A 15,950-nucleotide genomic window follows, 5' to 3' on the forward strand; every position below is an offset into this window, starting at 1 on the left:
AAATGTTGCAGAAAGGTTCTCTTTAAAAAATTTTTTTGAAAACCACCCAAGCAACACAGTCTTCATAATTCTTCCAATTAGTATTTAGTCCATTTGCTTATACAGTATACACATAATATCTCTACATGGTTTCTGGAACCACTTATCCTTTTTAAATTAAATGTGAAGTTAATTAATCAAGGTTTGTGTATACAGAGACCTAAAAGATTAACATGGATCTGAGTTAGCACAGGGCAACGCATATGGTAACTGCATGAATTCCCCACCATCATACAATATAAAAAATAACAAAAAAACAGGATATAGGAAGTCAACAGGAATTTAAATTCTAAATTATTCTGTTACAATATACAATAGAAAGGGAATGGAAGAAAAAGAACAAGCTTCACAGACACTGACATATTTCAGGAAAGAAAAAATAATTTTAAAATTAAACTAATTTAGGCTCAGAACTGAGTTTTCCAGAGATAGATGGAAAAGGACAAGCATATATTACCTCAGAGGGCACTAGCAGCCTGTTACTAGTACTTACTATCTGGTTGTACATTGCAGGATCACATCTTGTGACAGTACTTTGACGGCTCCCTAAAGTACTGGGAGCAAAAGGCATTTTGTATAGAAGATCGCTGTGGCAAGAGTCAGTGGTAAGTACCCGTTGGTAGAAATCTGGAGGAAAAAATCCACTCCGCACAGTGTCCACATGGTTGAAAGGTTCTGGGGTTCTATAAAGGTTGCTCCTGGAGGCCTTAAAGATATCCTTGGATTGCCTCCATTTGTAAAATTTATAAGAGCCCACTCCAACCACAGTGACAAAAAAGGCCACAGATATCAGAATAATAGCGAGGATCAAGTAGAAAGTCAAGTGTTTCTTTGATTGTGGTGTAGTAGACACTACTGTAAAATCTGTCAGTGTCTCCCTGGATGTCTCTGCTATTGTTACAATAAGGGTTGCAGTGGAGGACAATGCTGGTTCCCCATGATCTTTTATTAAAATTATCAAAGTTTGCTTGTGAGAATCTTCTTCCTGCAGAGAGCGGGTTGTTGTTATCTCCCCAGAATACAAGCCCACAGCAAAGAGTCCTGGATCAGTGGCTTCATGAAGTACATATGAAAGCCAAGCATTATAACCAGCATCTGCATCCCAGGCCACAATTTTGGTAACCAGATATCCAGGACTGGCTGTGGACATTACTTCTGAAAACAAAGAACTGTTACCTGAAGTTGGATATAAGACTCTGGGTACATTGTCATTTTGATCTGTGATAAAAATATTGATTGTGACATTGGTGGCAAGGGGTGGAAATCCTCCATCACGAACTTGTACCACTAGGCTGAACTCCATTATGTTTTCATAATCCAAAAGTGCTAGGATATAAATAGTTCCATTCTCCCGGTTAATAGAAAAAAATCTGCTAACCAGATCTCTGTCATGGTCCCCATTTTCCAAGATAGAGTAAGAAAGACGAGAATTCCGGTCCAGATCAGGATCAGAGGCACTAATATTAAAAATAATAGCCCCTGGAAGGTTATTTTCCTCCACATACACATCATAGAAAGATTGTGGGAATGTAGGGGGATTGTCATTTATATCAGACACTTTAACAAATATTTGTTTTTTTTCCATGAGAGAAGGTGAGCCAGCATCCTGAGCAGTAATTGTGATATTATACTGGGAAATAATTTCCCTGTCCAATGGTTCTTTCATTTGCAATGTGTAGTAGTTTTTAAGTGAAGTGCTAAGGGCAAAAGGAGTGCCAAAAGGTATAAAACAGTTTACAAGGCCATTATCACCAGAGTCCTGATCTGTGACACTTAGCAAAGCAATTACGGTTCCTGGAGCTGCATCTTCTGGTACTGGGCTGTACACTGATGTCACTGTGATTTCTGGGATATTGTCATTGACATCAATAATTTCTACCAATATTTTACAATGAGCCTCTGCAGGATTGGTGCCTTTATCTTTTGCCTGGATATAAATCTCATAAAACTTAATTTCTTCAAAATCCAGCAATCCATTGAGCCTCAGTTCTCCAGTATCAGAGTCTAAAACAAAAAGCTGCCTAACTTTAGCAGGAGTGTGACTGCTGAAGGAATAAATTATTTCTCCATTAGGGCCCTCATCCAGATCAAAAGCTCTTGTCCTGGCCACCAAGGTGTTTAAGGGTGTATCCTCTCTCACCCTGGCTTTGTAAATAGATTGATTGAAGATAGGGACGTTGTCATTTGCATCTAGGACATCTATGAGTACTTGCAAGGTAGCAGATCTGGGTGGATTTCCTCCATCCAGAGCTGTAAGAATCAGTAGGATTTCTTTTTGCTGCTCCCTATCCAGTGTCTTTTCCAGCACTAGCTCTGCATATTTTGTATTATCCCCTCCAGTCTGTACGTTCAATGCGTAGTGTTGATTGGAACTGAGCTGGTAGGTCTGTAAAGAGTTAATTCCCACATCAGGGTCCTGTGCGCTCTCCAAAGGAAAACGTGCTCCAGGTGACACTGACTCGCTGATTTCCAGTCTCATTTGTTTGCTCAGGAAAACTGGGTCATTGTCGTTCATGTCTTGGACTTCCACAGCCACGCCGTAGAGCTCCAGGGGGTTTTCCGCGATGATCTGCAGGCTTAGGACACAAGGAGAGAGAGTCGCACAAAGTTCCTCCCTGTCGATTCTCTCATTTACTAGCAACTTTCCAGTGTTGAGATCTGCTTCGAAGTATTTTCTGCTGCCTCCCGACACAACCCGGAGATTTCGAGCTTGTAACTGCTGGAGATCGAAGCCCAGGTCAAGCACTATGTTTCCTACCAACGAATTCTTCGGCATTTCCTCGGGAATTGTATAGCGAATAAATGCAAAAGCCCAATCCGAGACACCCAGCCAAAGCCCCAGTAATTGCAGCCATTGTGTTACCCATCGGTTCTTTCCAGCAGCGCCGTTCATCTCACGAAGGAGGGACAGCTCGTTGTTTTGTAAAGTTTCTTCGAGTTTTCCTTTAAAAGTTTTCAGCCGGCAGTTTCATGTTGCTGCAACTCTGCATGCTCCGGACATTGGGTTTGAGGAGTTTTAGAGCCGGGCATTGTTTTCCTGGTACACAACAGTGAGATTCTTTTCTTCTCTACTCCGTCTGCCGCTCTCTCTCTCTCTCGCTCGCTCGCTCGCTCGCTCTTTCTCTCAAACCCGAGCGACGTCCTAGTTCTCACAGTATTCCCATCGAACATCGTTGGGTCAACAGCGGCGCGCAGAGTCCTGGCCAATAACTGCAGCAGCATCGCTCCCCGGCTTGGTCCTGCGTGAGACACTAGCATCTTAATTTCCTGCTTCTGAGCCTGGGGGACTAAATCCAAGCAGACCTGTTGCAGATTAGTGAGTGTTGTTGTTCGTGTGTGTGGATCTCAGAGGAAGGGGATAATATGTCTCCTGTTCTCTGCTTGTCAGGAAATAGAAGCTTTGTCATGGTCCTCTGAAGAGGAAGATAGAGAGAAAGAGCAGGGAGAAGTTGGCTGACAGGGTTTATTGTTCCCTCTCCTTTGCACTAACAGCACCCAAACATAAAATAACTAATGGGATGATCACACCAGCTATAATTGTAGGGCCATTAGATTCATCCAGAATGGTAGACACAAGATATATCAGATATGGTCAGATATATCTCCTCCAGTACAAAGGCCTTAGACAGACAAGTGGAAGCTACATTATTTCCTTGCTATGCCTCCATGGAGGCTGAACCTGCCTGGTTTCTTTCTTCTTGCTCTTAGCAAATATTTAAGGAATGATTGAGGGGAGCATGATAAGGAGACTAATACAACAAGGAGGGGAAAAGCTCAGGAATGTCACAAATAATGGGATAAGAAGTGGAACATTAAAATAAATACAAGGCCCATCAAATAATTTGACAAATTGCTGATCAATATCTAACATGCATATAAAACACCCAGATGTTGGGAAAATAACAAGCAGGAATCAAGAATAAATAAAAGCCTATAATTTATAAAATTCATTTTCACTTCCTTTCTCATGTTATTTTAAAAAAAAGAACATGTTTAAACTATGTATGTTTTGGAACTACTTGGAAAATAGTTTTCTTGACTTTTGCTTAAAATCAAAAGAAAAAATTAAATTATATTTGTCGATTTGAATGTCTCCCCATACTTTGTTTAACTTCCCCATCAAAATCACCTTACCGATTTTGTGTGAACACAATACAAAAACTAAGAATGGTTGGGGGGCATCAAAACAAGAAAAGAGAAGGAAGAAGGGAAGAAAACAAAACACTTGCTTTGCATATTGCTGTTTTACAAAGCTGAAAAGTAAAATGCCAATGATACCCCTCAGTCATTATACAAGTCACAAATAAGGAGCAGCAGTCAGTCAGTGAACTAAGGGGACTTTCCTGTTGCCTACCTTTGCCTCACAGCAATTCAATAGCCTCTTCTTTTAGTATAGTCCCCTATCAAATTACCCTGAAACACAGAATAAAAATTGCTGCTGCTGCCAACATCTGAAAATGTATTCTCTCAACTTTATCAGTATTTAACAGTTATAGGTTATGTGGGTCTTCAAGAGATTTCTGTGTGAATTCTCTTCGGTGGTGGCTGGAGAACTTCCTAATGCCCAGCATTCCAGGGCAGGGGAAAGCCACTGAAAGTTGTGGGCAGGGTTGGGGTGGGGTACGGGTGGGGGTGGGGTGAAGAGAAGTGGGTGATATTTGAAGGAAGGATTAGAAGGGATTATAGCCACTGTTTAAGAGGCCAAATGCATTGGCAGGAAAAGTTCCCAATTCCTGTAATACAAATTGCATAATTTAGGGCAGATATTATGTTCGCACTATTATAATGCTAACCTCCATATTTTAACTTGAGTTTTATCATACAATCTCCCAACTTAAATGAATAATTTGGGAAAAGGATGCCCTCAGCATACCTTCTGAGAACAAGGCAAATGAGAAGACTAATTCAGAGCTTGTCAAATTAACCTTCTCTTTGATGTAGATTGCAGCAAATAAATTCTTCTATAAAAGTTAAAGATATATTTTTAAAAAACAGAAAATTATTTGCTTTGCCTGAAACAGGTATAAAATTGTCAACATCAGATCCATGGCTTAGCTACTAATATGTATTGTTGCTGTTAAGGAAGGTGAAAAGGAGGCCGCTCTGAGTCTGTTTTGGTGTGAGTGGCATATAAATAGAATGAATGAATGAATGAATGAATGAATGAATGAATGAAGGAAGGAAGGAAGGAAGGATGGATGGATGGATGGAAGGAAGTAGATTGATAATGAATGGCTCTTCCCTTGAATGCAATAGTTTGCTTTCTTTTTAGTAGGGACAGGGCAATAACCCTTATCTCTCCAATCCTGTTAAACTTAGGATAAGGGTTTCCCTTAGATGTGTTGCTTTTAAAAAGACAAAAGCCTTTTGAAATAAGAAGCCAGACTTATCTAAAAATATGCTTTACACTCTTTTTTTAAAGAAAGAAAGGACATGGCTAACCTGAAGGTATTTTAGGTTTTTTTTAAAATAGGGAATCATGTCTAAATGGCATCAGCCCCCACAACTTTGTTTTTCTCCTAAGAAGAAGACGACTTCAAGCTTAGCATGAAACTAGCCTCAAAAACTGATTTTATTTTTACAAAGAATAAGGCATAGCTCAGGACCTTAATACCAGCTTTATAGTGATTTTCAATCTTTTTTGAGCCGCGGCACATTTTTTACATTTACAAAATCCTAGGGCACATCACCAACCAAAACGACACTCTAACACAGTACATATTATACAAGTAGTTAATAATATATTTTCTAAATGTATTTATACTCACTTAGTGTGAAACTTGGGCCTGTTTCGATGAACACAAAAGGGATATCCTTGAGGGAATGGTAGAAAGACACACACGAAGCTCTTCCTCAACAGTTCTCAGTCTCTCTCCGTTTTTAGTTTTTATCGCAGTCAGGCTTGAGAAGCTCAGCTCACATAGATATGTGGTTGAAAACGGGAGCAATGTCAAAATAGCTTTGTTGACCAGAATGGGGAACTCCTTGGCAACAGATAACCAAAAACTGTCCAAAGGAAGATCAGCTCGGTGCAGGGGCCTTGGTTTGTCTGTCTGTTTTGATGGTGTATATAGAGATTTGAGCTCTTTAAGAAGATGACCCTTCAGAAGGCCATATACAATATAAATAACATTGTGATGCATTGTATATCACCCTCTGTGGGGGCCTCTTATAAAAAGAAAAAGGTCAAATATCTATATACACCATCAGGATAGACATAACCAGCTGAGGCTAAGGCTGAGGCTTCATCTAGTGGTAGCAACATTTACCTCCAGTCCTGACCAGGATTAGAAATCGGGACTATGGGGAGGAGTAGCAGCTTCAACTACTCGCTGCAGCCACACAATAACAAGTGCACCGCAGCATGAGCGGGAACCTTCCTTTGTGTGGATGAGAGGCAGCCTGCTATTGGTTCATCGCTAGTGATCGGGATGTATTTATTTTATTATTTAGATTTGTATGCCGCCCCTCTCCGAAGACTCGGGGCGGCTCACAACAGAATAGAACAAATAATAAATAATCAGAAAACTTTAAAATTTATACAAGATTTAAAAGAACCCCATAAACTAACAGACGCACACACAAACATACCATGCATAAATTAAACATGCCCGGGGGAGGTGTTTCAGTTCCCCCATGCCTGACGGCAGAGGTGGGTTTTAAGGAGTTTACGGAAGGCAGGGAGAGTAGGGGCAGTTCTAATCTCTGGGGGGAGTTGGTTCCAGAGAGTCGGTGCCGCCACAGAGAAGGCTCTTCCCCTGGGGCCCGCCAACCGACATTGTTTAGTTGACGGGACCCGGAGAAGGCCCACTCTGTGGGACCTAATTGGTCGCTGGGATTCGTGCGGCAGTAGGCGGTCTCGGAGATATTCTGGTCCAGTGCCATGAAGGGCTTTAAAGGTCATAACCAACACTTTGAATTGTGACCGGAAATTGATCGGCAGCCAATGCAGACTGCGGAGTGATGGTGAAACATGGGCATACCTGTATCCTAGAAGGTGATTGGTCAGTGAGTGTTCCCTGTGCCTCCACTCTTCCTGTCGCTGATAGCTGGAGGGATTGTGAGGGGAATGTTTATGTTTGGATGGAAGCAGCTGGCGGCGGGCTGGATAAATGGGCTCCATGGCCGTATTCAGCATGCAGGCCGTAGTTTGGGGGCCTGTGTTTAATTTCCCCATGGCACACCTGATCATGTCTCACTGCACACTAGTGTGCCACGGCACACTGGTTGAAAAACACTGCTCTAGAACAAGTTGCCAAGTCCTTACATGCAAGGTTGGCTCCTTGTGTTTTGCAGAAATGGCTTTTTAGAAAGTCTTTTGATAGCCACTTGAGTGGGCCTAGGACCATATATGAAACGTCTCAGCACTTGAAATACAGATTCAAGGCTGACCAGACTCTCTGACCTTATTTTTACATTCTGCATGATTGGGGAACATAGAAGTCCCTCCATATTGCAATGAATGTATGTATGTCAAGTGTATAGGGATGATGCCAACTAGAACATTCATTGCTTCTAAGAATATGATGGCAGACAAGATTAAATATGTTACTTATTCTATGGCAGCTTTTTCCTTGATGACTTGCCTATTTCTGTGGTATTGTATCTCTCTTGGCCAGCCTGATTCTGTTGCCTCTGTTAAAATAGATAATGCTAGCAAGCTTTTTGGAATTTTTGAAGCCAGGTAAAACAAAAACATAAGAAAATAAATACTAATACAGGGGATACTTTGCAGATGGACCCTAGCTTGTTGAGTAGCTATACCAGACTAAAATCATAGGTAGCAAAGCTACCTCAACCTACTGAATATTGAATCTCTTATCTGATTCAAATTAGAGCCTATTCACATAGAATAAAATAGCACTATGGTGGTTATTGAAATATCAATCAAATTGCACAAAGGAAAGTATAAACTTTAAAGTTCTTCAGAAACTTTGATCAAATATACCACAGAAGGTAGACAATTAAAAAATTAGGCCATATACTTCAGTTAAGTACTGTATTTTTCAGAATATAAGACACATATTTTTACCACCCAAAAGGGGGTGAAAACTTGTGTGCATCTTATACACTAAATGTAGCCCCACCCAGTCACCTCTACCCTTTGGTCTCTGCCTCCCAGTAATTTATCTCCTTGCAGCAAACAGCGCAGAATCTGATTAGCACAAGCAACTTATGAGCAGCCTCCCGACCCATATCTGATTCAGCACAGGCAGGCCACGTGCCAGAACTGAAAGTGAAACTAGCTGCAAGGAGGCAATTGCTGGGAGGTGGACTGCTGGCAATGTTGGACTGCTGAATCTGGATGCAAAGAGGTAAATCAATAACTATAAATGTCTATAGGATATTCAAATTATTAGACTTATTTTTTAAAGACCGTTTTATTATTATTCTAGACAAGTTAACAAAATGAAGAAACTTTTTAAAATAAATACTTGATCTGAAGAGGCCCAGGGCTATTGTATCTTCTTTTAAATAGCAGAGAATACTTCTAGAAAGCCACATCAATTTTAAAGATTTGTAAAAGTATAATCTGAAATGTAATTATGTCCTGTTTTTGTATTAAGATAAAGCAGTTGAGTTAAAACTTGACTTAGTCACGTTTGGAGTAGATCTACCGCATATACTCGAGTATAAGCCGAGTTTTTCAGCTTTCCGACCTCGGCTTATACTTGAGTCACTGAAGGTGCTCGGGCGCTGCGATTTACTCTTTTAGTAAAATAATATTTTCTCAGATTGCTGAAGTTTCTACTTCCACTCTTTGCTTGTTTCTACTTCCACAGCTTCTGCTCCTTCGTTGATTCCTCTGCTTGCCTCCCTTTCTTTCAAGTCTCTCTATTTTCCCTTCCTCCTCCTTTCTCTACCTTCCCTCTCAATCCTTCCTCTACCCTTCCTTCAGGCTTGCCCCACAGAAGCCTCCCTTATTCCTATTGTCTTTCCTTTCTTTATCTAACCCCTCGCTTTCTCTTTTCTTTCCAGCTGAAACCTCTCCCTTTTCAAACCCCCCTTCTCCTCCTCTTCTCCCCGCCTCTTCCTCTTTTCTTCCAGGTGCACCACCTTCTGGGGCTCTGGTGGAGCTCCAGTCTTGGTCACTTCCCTAAGTCTTTAGCAACTCGGAGGTCAGGTGGCCTTCGCCGACAGAGCCCAGCAGCTGGAACCAAGGCTTCAGCAGCGCTCCAGCAGTGTCCTGACTCCAGCTGACTCTTCCCAAGGCCCACATGCTGCTGCTGGTGATGGCGGAGGCTGGCAGAGCTCCAGCTGCGTTTCACAGTCAGCAACTGAGCAGCTGGAACCATGCAAGTTGATCCCACTGATTCAGCTCATCCCTCAGCAGTATATTTTGACTTCAGCTTTTAACATGCCCAAAAGCTGGTGAGTACTAGGCATTACGGAAACTGAAGCCCAACAAATCTGGAAGACACATTGAGAAAGATTACTATGGAGATAGTAGAAATCAACATCTGGGTTATACTCTGAACACCCTTTGATGGGCGGGAGTAGGCACGCTAGACTCTATAATGCTGTACTAATTTGCAGAAACCTAAATTTTTATTATTAACCTTATACCCATAAATACTATGGAGTGTATGACATTTTGCTTAAATAGGTTTCATATACTTTTCATTATTCAAGGAAAACTCTTCTTGGTTCCAATAAAGGATTAAGAGAATCTTTTGATGCTGGGCTCATGTTTCTGGACTTGTAATCCAGCAATTGTTGATCTGCCCCCATTATTGTAAATGTGTAACTGGAGATTAAAAATATACTGCTAAAAAAAATAAAGGGAACACTCAAATAACACATCCTGGATCTGAATGAATGAAATATTCTCATTGAATATTCTCATTGAATATTTCATTTGCACAACTATTCCATTTGCACAACAGCATGTGAAATTGACTGTCAATCGGTACTGCTTCCTAAGTGGACAGTTTGATTTCACAGACGTTTGATTTACTTGAAGTTATATTCTGTTTTTTAAGTGTTCCCTTTATATTTTTGAGCAGTGTATATAAGCTTCATTTTTGTATAAGTTTATTATCTACTGATGCATCCACTTTGATAAGTTACCAGTAGCCACTGCATTTTCCACCCTAGGCTTATACTCGAGTCAATAAATTTTCCCAGTTTTTGTGTCAAAAGTAGGTGCTGCGGCTTATAATCAGGTCTATTTATACTTGAGTATATACGGTATTTAAATAATTGGGAGGAGTTGGTGTGACTACATTTAAGAAAACTTTCTGGCATTAATATGTAGATTTCTCTAATTCTTTGCTATTTCTATGGGTCAGACATACATGCCCAGAAATACACAGCAAACAGTGCATATCATTTGTACTGTTTTTTGTTTTCTGTTTAGCAAATTGCTGGGAGGCAGAGGTCTTTTTTCCTTTTCCTCACCCCAAACTAAGGTGTGTCTTATACTCCTGTGCATCTTATACTCTGAAAAATACAGTAAATATTTCTCAATCTTTGCAACTTTTAAAATGAGTGGGTATCAATTCTCAGAATTCCCCAGGTAGAGAAACACTGAACTAAGGGGTCTCCAAGTTAACAATCCATGAAGTCAATTTGTAGCTATAGAAGCTGTGGTAGCTAATAATGAGCTCATATATGTAGTCATTGACTTTCACCTTGACAGTTTAAAATTACAACGGCACAGAAAGTCATGAACATTTTTCACATTTATAACTATTGCAGAATCTCCTTGGTCATGTGATTAAAATTCAAACACAATAAAAATTAGACATTAATGAAAATTTTGTGATTCCTTAAAGTATTCCTTAAAGTAACCCAAGAAGGCTGACACAGACTTTAGAGGATAAACAGAACTGCAGAAAAAACAATTGTGCCAACCAGCCTACCTGTATACTGCATGAGTCAAAAAGAGGGCTGTGAATATATTTACTGACCACTTGCATCCTGGACATAAACTGTTTCAACTCCTACCTCAAAACATCACTATAGAGCACTGTACACCAAGACAACTAGACAGAAGAACAGTTTTTTCCCAAATGCCTTCACTCTGCTAAACAAATAATTCCCTCAACACTGTCAAACTATTTACTAAGTCTGCACTACTATTACTAGTAGCTTTTTCTCATCATTCCTATCACCCATCTCCTCCCACTTATAACTGTATGACTGTAACTTGTTGTTTCCTGATTGCTTAGTTGACCCTTATTAAGTGTTATTTCAGCCTCATTAACTGTTATACCTCATGATTCTTCACAAATGTATATTTTATGTATACTGAGAGCATATGCACCCAAGACAAATTCCTTGTGTGTCCTACACTTGGCCTTATTAAGTATTATTTGACCCTCATTAAGTGTTATACCTCATGATTCTTCACAAATGTATCATTTATTTATTTATTTATTTATTCATCCATCCATTCAATTTTTATGCTGCCCTTCTCCTTAGACTCAGGGTGGTTTACAACAAGTTAGCTATAGCACTTTTTAACAGAGCCAACATATTGCCCCCACAAATCTGGGTTTTCATTTTACCCACCTCGGAAGGATGGAAGGTTGAGTCAACCTCGAGCCTGTGATGAGATTTGAACCACTGATCTACAGATCTACAGTCAGCTACCGTGGCCTGCAGTACAGCACTCTACCTGCTGTACCACCCCGGCTTTTTCTTTTATGAATACTGAGAGCATATGCACCAAAGACAAATTCCTTGTGTGTCCAATCATACTTGGCCAATAAACAATTCTATTTTTTTTTTTAAAAACCCTATCAACCAAAAATCCACTCCTTTATCCTGTTTTAGAAGCTATGCCAATGAAACAGAAAGAGCTATATCCCCATGGCGATTTTTTTAAAAGATGAAAACAAAATATTGCCTTTGCAATATTTACCACTTATGCCCTGGAAACCTCATTGATGAGGGAAAAGATGAAGCTATTACACGAGTTAGCAGTGAGGTTTAAGTCCATTAAACTGGTTTATCAGATAGAGCAGTGATGGCGAACCTATGGAGCACATGCTACAGGTGGCACATGAAGCTATATCTGAGGGCAGGTGAAATGTTGTCTTATGTCAGCTCCAGCATGCATATGCACACAGTCCAGCTGATTTTTAGCCTTCTTTTCAGCCGTTTTTGCTCTCCCTACAGAGAAAACAGCTCAACGGGCCAACCGGAAATTTACTTGTGTGCTCATTTTCAGCCTTTTCGCTGTCCGAGATCTTCAGGAACTTTTTGGCTTTGGACAGTTGCAGCCAAGCCTCTAACATCTCAGTCCATTTCTTCTGCAGCTAGTCAGGCTTTCACGAAGACCTATGTAGCTGATAACAGAGCTCCAGATCGATCCAGAGCTCTGTTATCGGCTACACAAGCCTTTAGGAAAGGCCTTTGCAGCTGATAACAGAGCTCTGGATAGATCTGGAATGGGCTGAGGTGTGCGAGGCCTGGCTGCAACTATCTGAAGGTAAGTAGTAGCTCTATTTCCTTTTGTTTCTGAACTTCTAAATGGCCCATTGGGCCATTTTTCATCATCCCCAGGTTTCCTGAACCCTGGGGACAGCGAATTCCGGAGGCTTCAGTGAGGCTTGTGTGCATGCGCATGGAGAGGGGCAGTGTGTGTGTGTGTGTGTATTGTGCGCATGTGCAGGGTATTTCATTATGTGTGTGCGCATTCACATGCACACTATCATGCATATGCACGCACCATTTTGGCACCTGAGCAGTAAAAGGTTCCCCACCACTGAATCCTGGGGATGGCGAAAAACAGCTCAATGGGCCTATTGGAATTTTGGAGGCTTCAATGAGGCCTGTGCGCATGCGCATGGTGGGGACAGTGTAGGGGCAGTTTGCGCATGCACAGGGGATTGCATTATGGGTGTGGGCATGTGCGCAACCTTTTGGCACCTGAGCCTAAAAATGTTCACCATCATTGATATAGAGCAGCCAAAATATTTGGTTAATTATTTGGAGTTTAATTATAATGTTTTAAAATTAGAAACTAGTTTTAAATTGAACATCCTACTACCTAATACACAAATTGTAGAAAATATGGTGAAGGAATGATTTTTAAAACATAATTTTTAAAAAAAATCTAACCCCACTGAAAACATAGTTTATATTAGAATTAATCTTCAGAACATCCTCCTCTTTGGCTACAGGACAAAGGAAGCAATTAATTTGTTTAATATAGTATTCCTTTCTATTTGCATTTTTCTAAGTATACTAAAACTTCGAGTTTTTTAAAAATAATAATCTGTTTAGAATTTTTTTCTGTATGCACCAAAACTCCAGCAAGATCAAACAACAGTGAGGAAGTGAGGAGAAGCTTTCTGACTGTGAGAGCAATCAACTAGGGGAATAGCTTGCCAGCGGAGGTTGTGAGAGCCCCAACACTTGCAACCTTCAAGGGGAGTTTGGACTGCTATCTGGTTCAAATAGTATAGGAACTCTTGCTTGTGTGGGGGTTGGACTAGATGACCTACAAGATCCTTTCCAACTCTAATAATAAATAAAAAAACAAACAAATCTGACATGCCTTTTAAAAAATATAGCCTATCCAGACACAAGCAAAATAATGTCTTAGTGTTTGTGATGTTTTTGCTCAAGGGATAACTGCTAGCTATCAAAATGAAACAAATAAAAAAACCCAATATTGTTTTGGTGCTTTATCTGCATGAATACATATTACAATACTGCAGTAAGCTAAAAGACCATGCATGGAATGCATGTGCAACCTTAGTGCTTAGTAAACCAGCCAAAATTAATGTAGATCCTGTTTTCATATGCATAAATATGCCCAGTATGTGTCTGTATATGTGTGTGTGTGAGTGTGCGTGCGTGCGCACATGCACACACACACACACCAAATCTTAATACAGCAGACATTTATAGCACTAACATTAGTAATGTATGTAAGTAATATGAAGTGCTATAGTAGCAGAAATACTAACAGTTTTGTATTATCTGGCTGCAGAAGAAAAGAATAAATAATCCCTGCACATAAGCAACCCATTTTTGATCTATATTAACTCAAAATTTGCTATTTTAAAAAGCAGCATTAATTTGGCTGGATAATTGGCAGGCAAGCATGCAACTAGGTCAGGCTTTTTGTCAGGGTATGTGCTCAATTACATCTTTTCTTTCAATACTGTATTATATTCTCACATTATTTCATCCAGTCTAAACCAAAGTAGAAGTACGACTGTTTCTGGTGGTTAAATTGGATGAGGTGGGGTGGAAAAAGGTAATTCAGATACAAGCCACAAGACAACACTACAACATTGGAACATTGATTTTGTTTCTCTTTAGGAACCAGACAATCAGATTCCATTTTCCCCAAAACAAAACTCTCAAAACATGTTTGATTTGTGCTTGGATAGTGAAACTATCCATTTTATGGCAGGATACTTCAAGATTGATATATTTTGCATGAATAGAACAGAACAGAACAGAATAACAGAGTTGGAAGGGACTTGGAGGTCTAGTCCAACCCCCTGCTTAGGCAGGAAACCCTACACTTCTTAGACAAATGGCTATCTAGTCTCTTCTTAAAAGCTTCCAGTGTTGGGACATTTAAAACCTCTGGAGACAAATTATTCTACTGATTAATTGTTCTGTCAGGAATTTTCTCCTCAGTTCTAAGTTGCTTCTTTCCTTGATTAGTTTCTACCCATTGCTTCTTGTTCTATGCTCAGGTGTTTTGGAGAATAGTTTAACTCCCTCTTCTTTGTGGGAACTGCTGAGATATCGGAACACTGTTATCATGTCACCCCTAGTCCTTCTTTACATAAGACTAGACATATTCAGTTCCAGCAGCCGTTCTTTATATGTTTTATCCTTGAGTCCCCTAATCATCTTTGTTGCACTGAGTCTTAACCTCCTTTTTACACAGTGGTGACCAAAATTGGATGCAGTATTTCAAGTATGGCATTATCAAGGCATTATAAAATGGTATTAACACTTCATGTGATCTTGATTCTATCCCTCTGATTATCCAGCCCAGAACTGTGTTGGCTTTTTTGGAAGCTGCAGGACACTGCTGGCTCATATTTAAGTGATTGTTCCCTAGGATTCCAGGATCCTCTCACAGTCACCACTATTGAGCAAGGTACTACATATACTATACCTGGGCATTTTGGTTTTCTTGCCTAACTGTAGAACCTTACTTTTTTCACCGCTGAATTTCATTTTGTTAGATAGCACTCAATGCTCAAGTCTGTCAAGAGCCTATCAAGAGCCTATCTTCTGGAGTGTTGGCTATTCCTGCTAGCTTGGTGTCATCTGCAAACTTGATGAGCTCCCCATCTATCCCCTCATCCAAATCATTGGTGAATATGGTGAGGAACACTGGGCCTAAAACAGAACCTTGGGGTATCCTACTGCATACCTTCCTCCAAGTAGATACAGTTCCATTGGGGACTACATGTTGAGTGTGGTTGGTCCGCCAGTGACAAATCCATCTGGTGGTGGTGTTGTCTAATTTTTCTATTTTATCAAATAATAATAATAATAATAATAATAATAATAATAATAATAATAATAATTTATTAGATTTGTATGCCGCCCCTCTCTGGAGACTCGGAGCGGCTCACAACAAAAACAACAATGTGACAAACCCAATATATTAAAAGGCATCTATTATTAAAACCATGCAACACAATCATACCATACAATATAAGCCCAGGGGTATCTTAATTTCCCCATGCCTGATGACATAGGTGGGTCTTCAGTAGCTTACGAAAGGCAAGGAGGGTGGAGCCGTTTCTCATCTCTTGGGGGAGTTGATTCCAGAGGACCAGGGCCGCCACAGAGCAGGCTCTTCCCCTGGGCCCCCCCAGATGACATTGTTTAGTCGACGGGACCTGGAGAAGGTCAACTCTGTGGGACCAACCCCTGAGGCACCCTACAAGGGAGAGACCTAGAGTTCAACCTCTGAC

At 40.3% G+C, this 15,950-nt stretch overlaps 1 protein-coding gene across 4 annotated transcripts in view; it reads right to left on the reverse strand.

Annotated features, from left to right (window-relative positions):
• Window positions 1-15,950, reverse strand: part of LOC139164579 (protocadherin gamma-A4-like) — a 183,859-nt gene that overhangs the window by 63,940 nt on the left and 103,969 nt on the right. Inside the window, exon 1 of one of the 4 annotated variants that reach the window (XM_070746903.1) lies at window positions 533-3,131. The exons of the other annotated variants lie outside the window; for them this stretch is intronic. Within the exon in view, the coding sequence (XP_070603004.1) occupies window positions 533-2,932 (2,400 nt within the window). The 5' untranslated portion in view covers window positions 2,933-3,131. Of the gene's footprint in view, window positions 1-532; window positions 3,132-15,950 lie in introns of those variants that run through there. 4 annotated transcript variants of the gene reach the window in all.

The sequence above is a fragment of the Erythrolamprus reginae genome, chromosome 3 (genome assembly GCF_031021105.1).
Source record: "Erythrolamprus reginae isolate rEryReg1 chromosome 3, rEryReg1.hap1, whole genome shotgun sequence".
Classification (NCBI taxonomy): domain Eukaryota; kingdom Metazoa; phylum Chordata; class Lepidosauria; order Squamata; family Dipsadidae; genus Erythrolamprus; species Erythrolamprus reginae.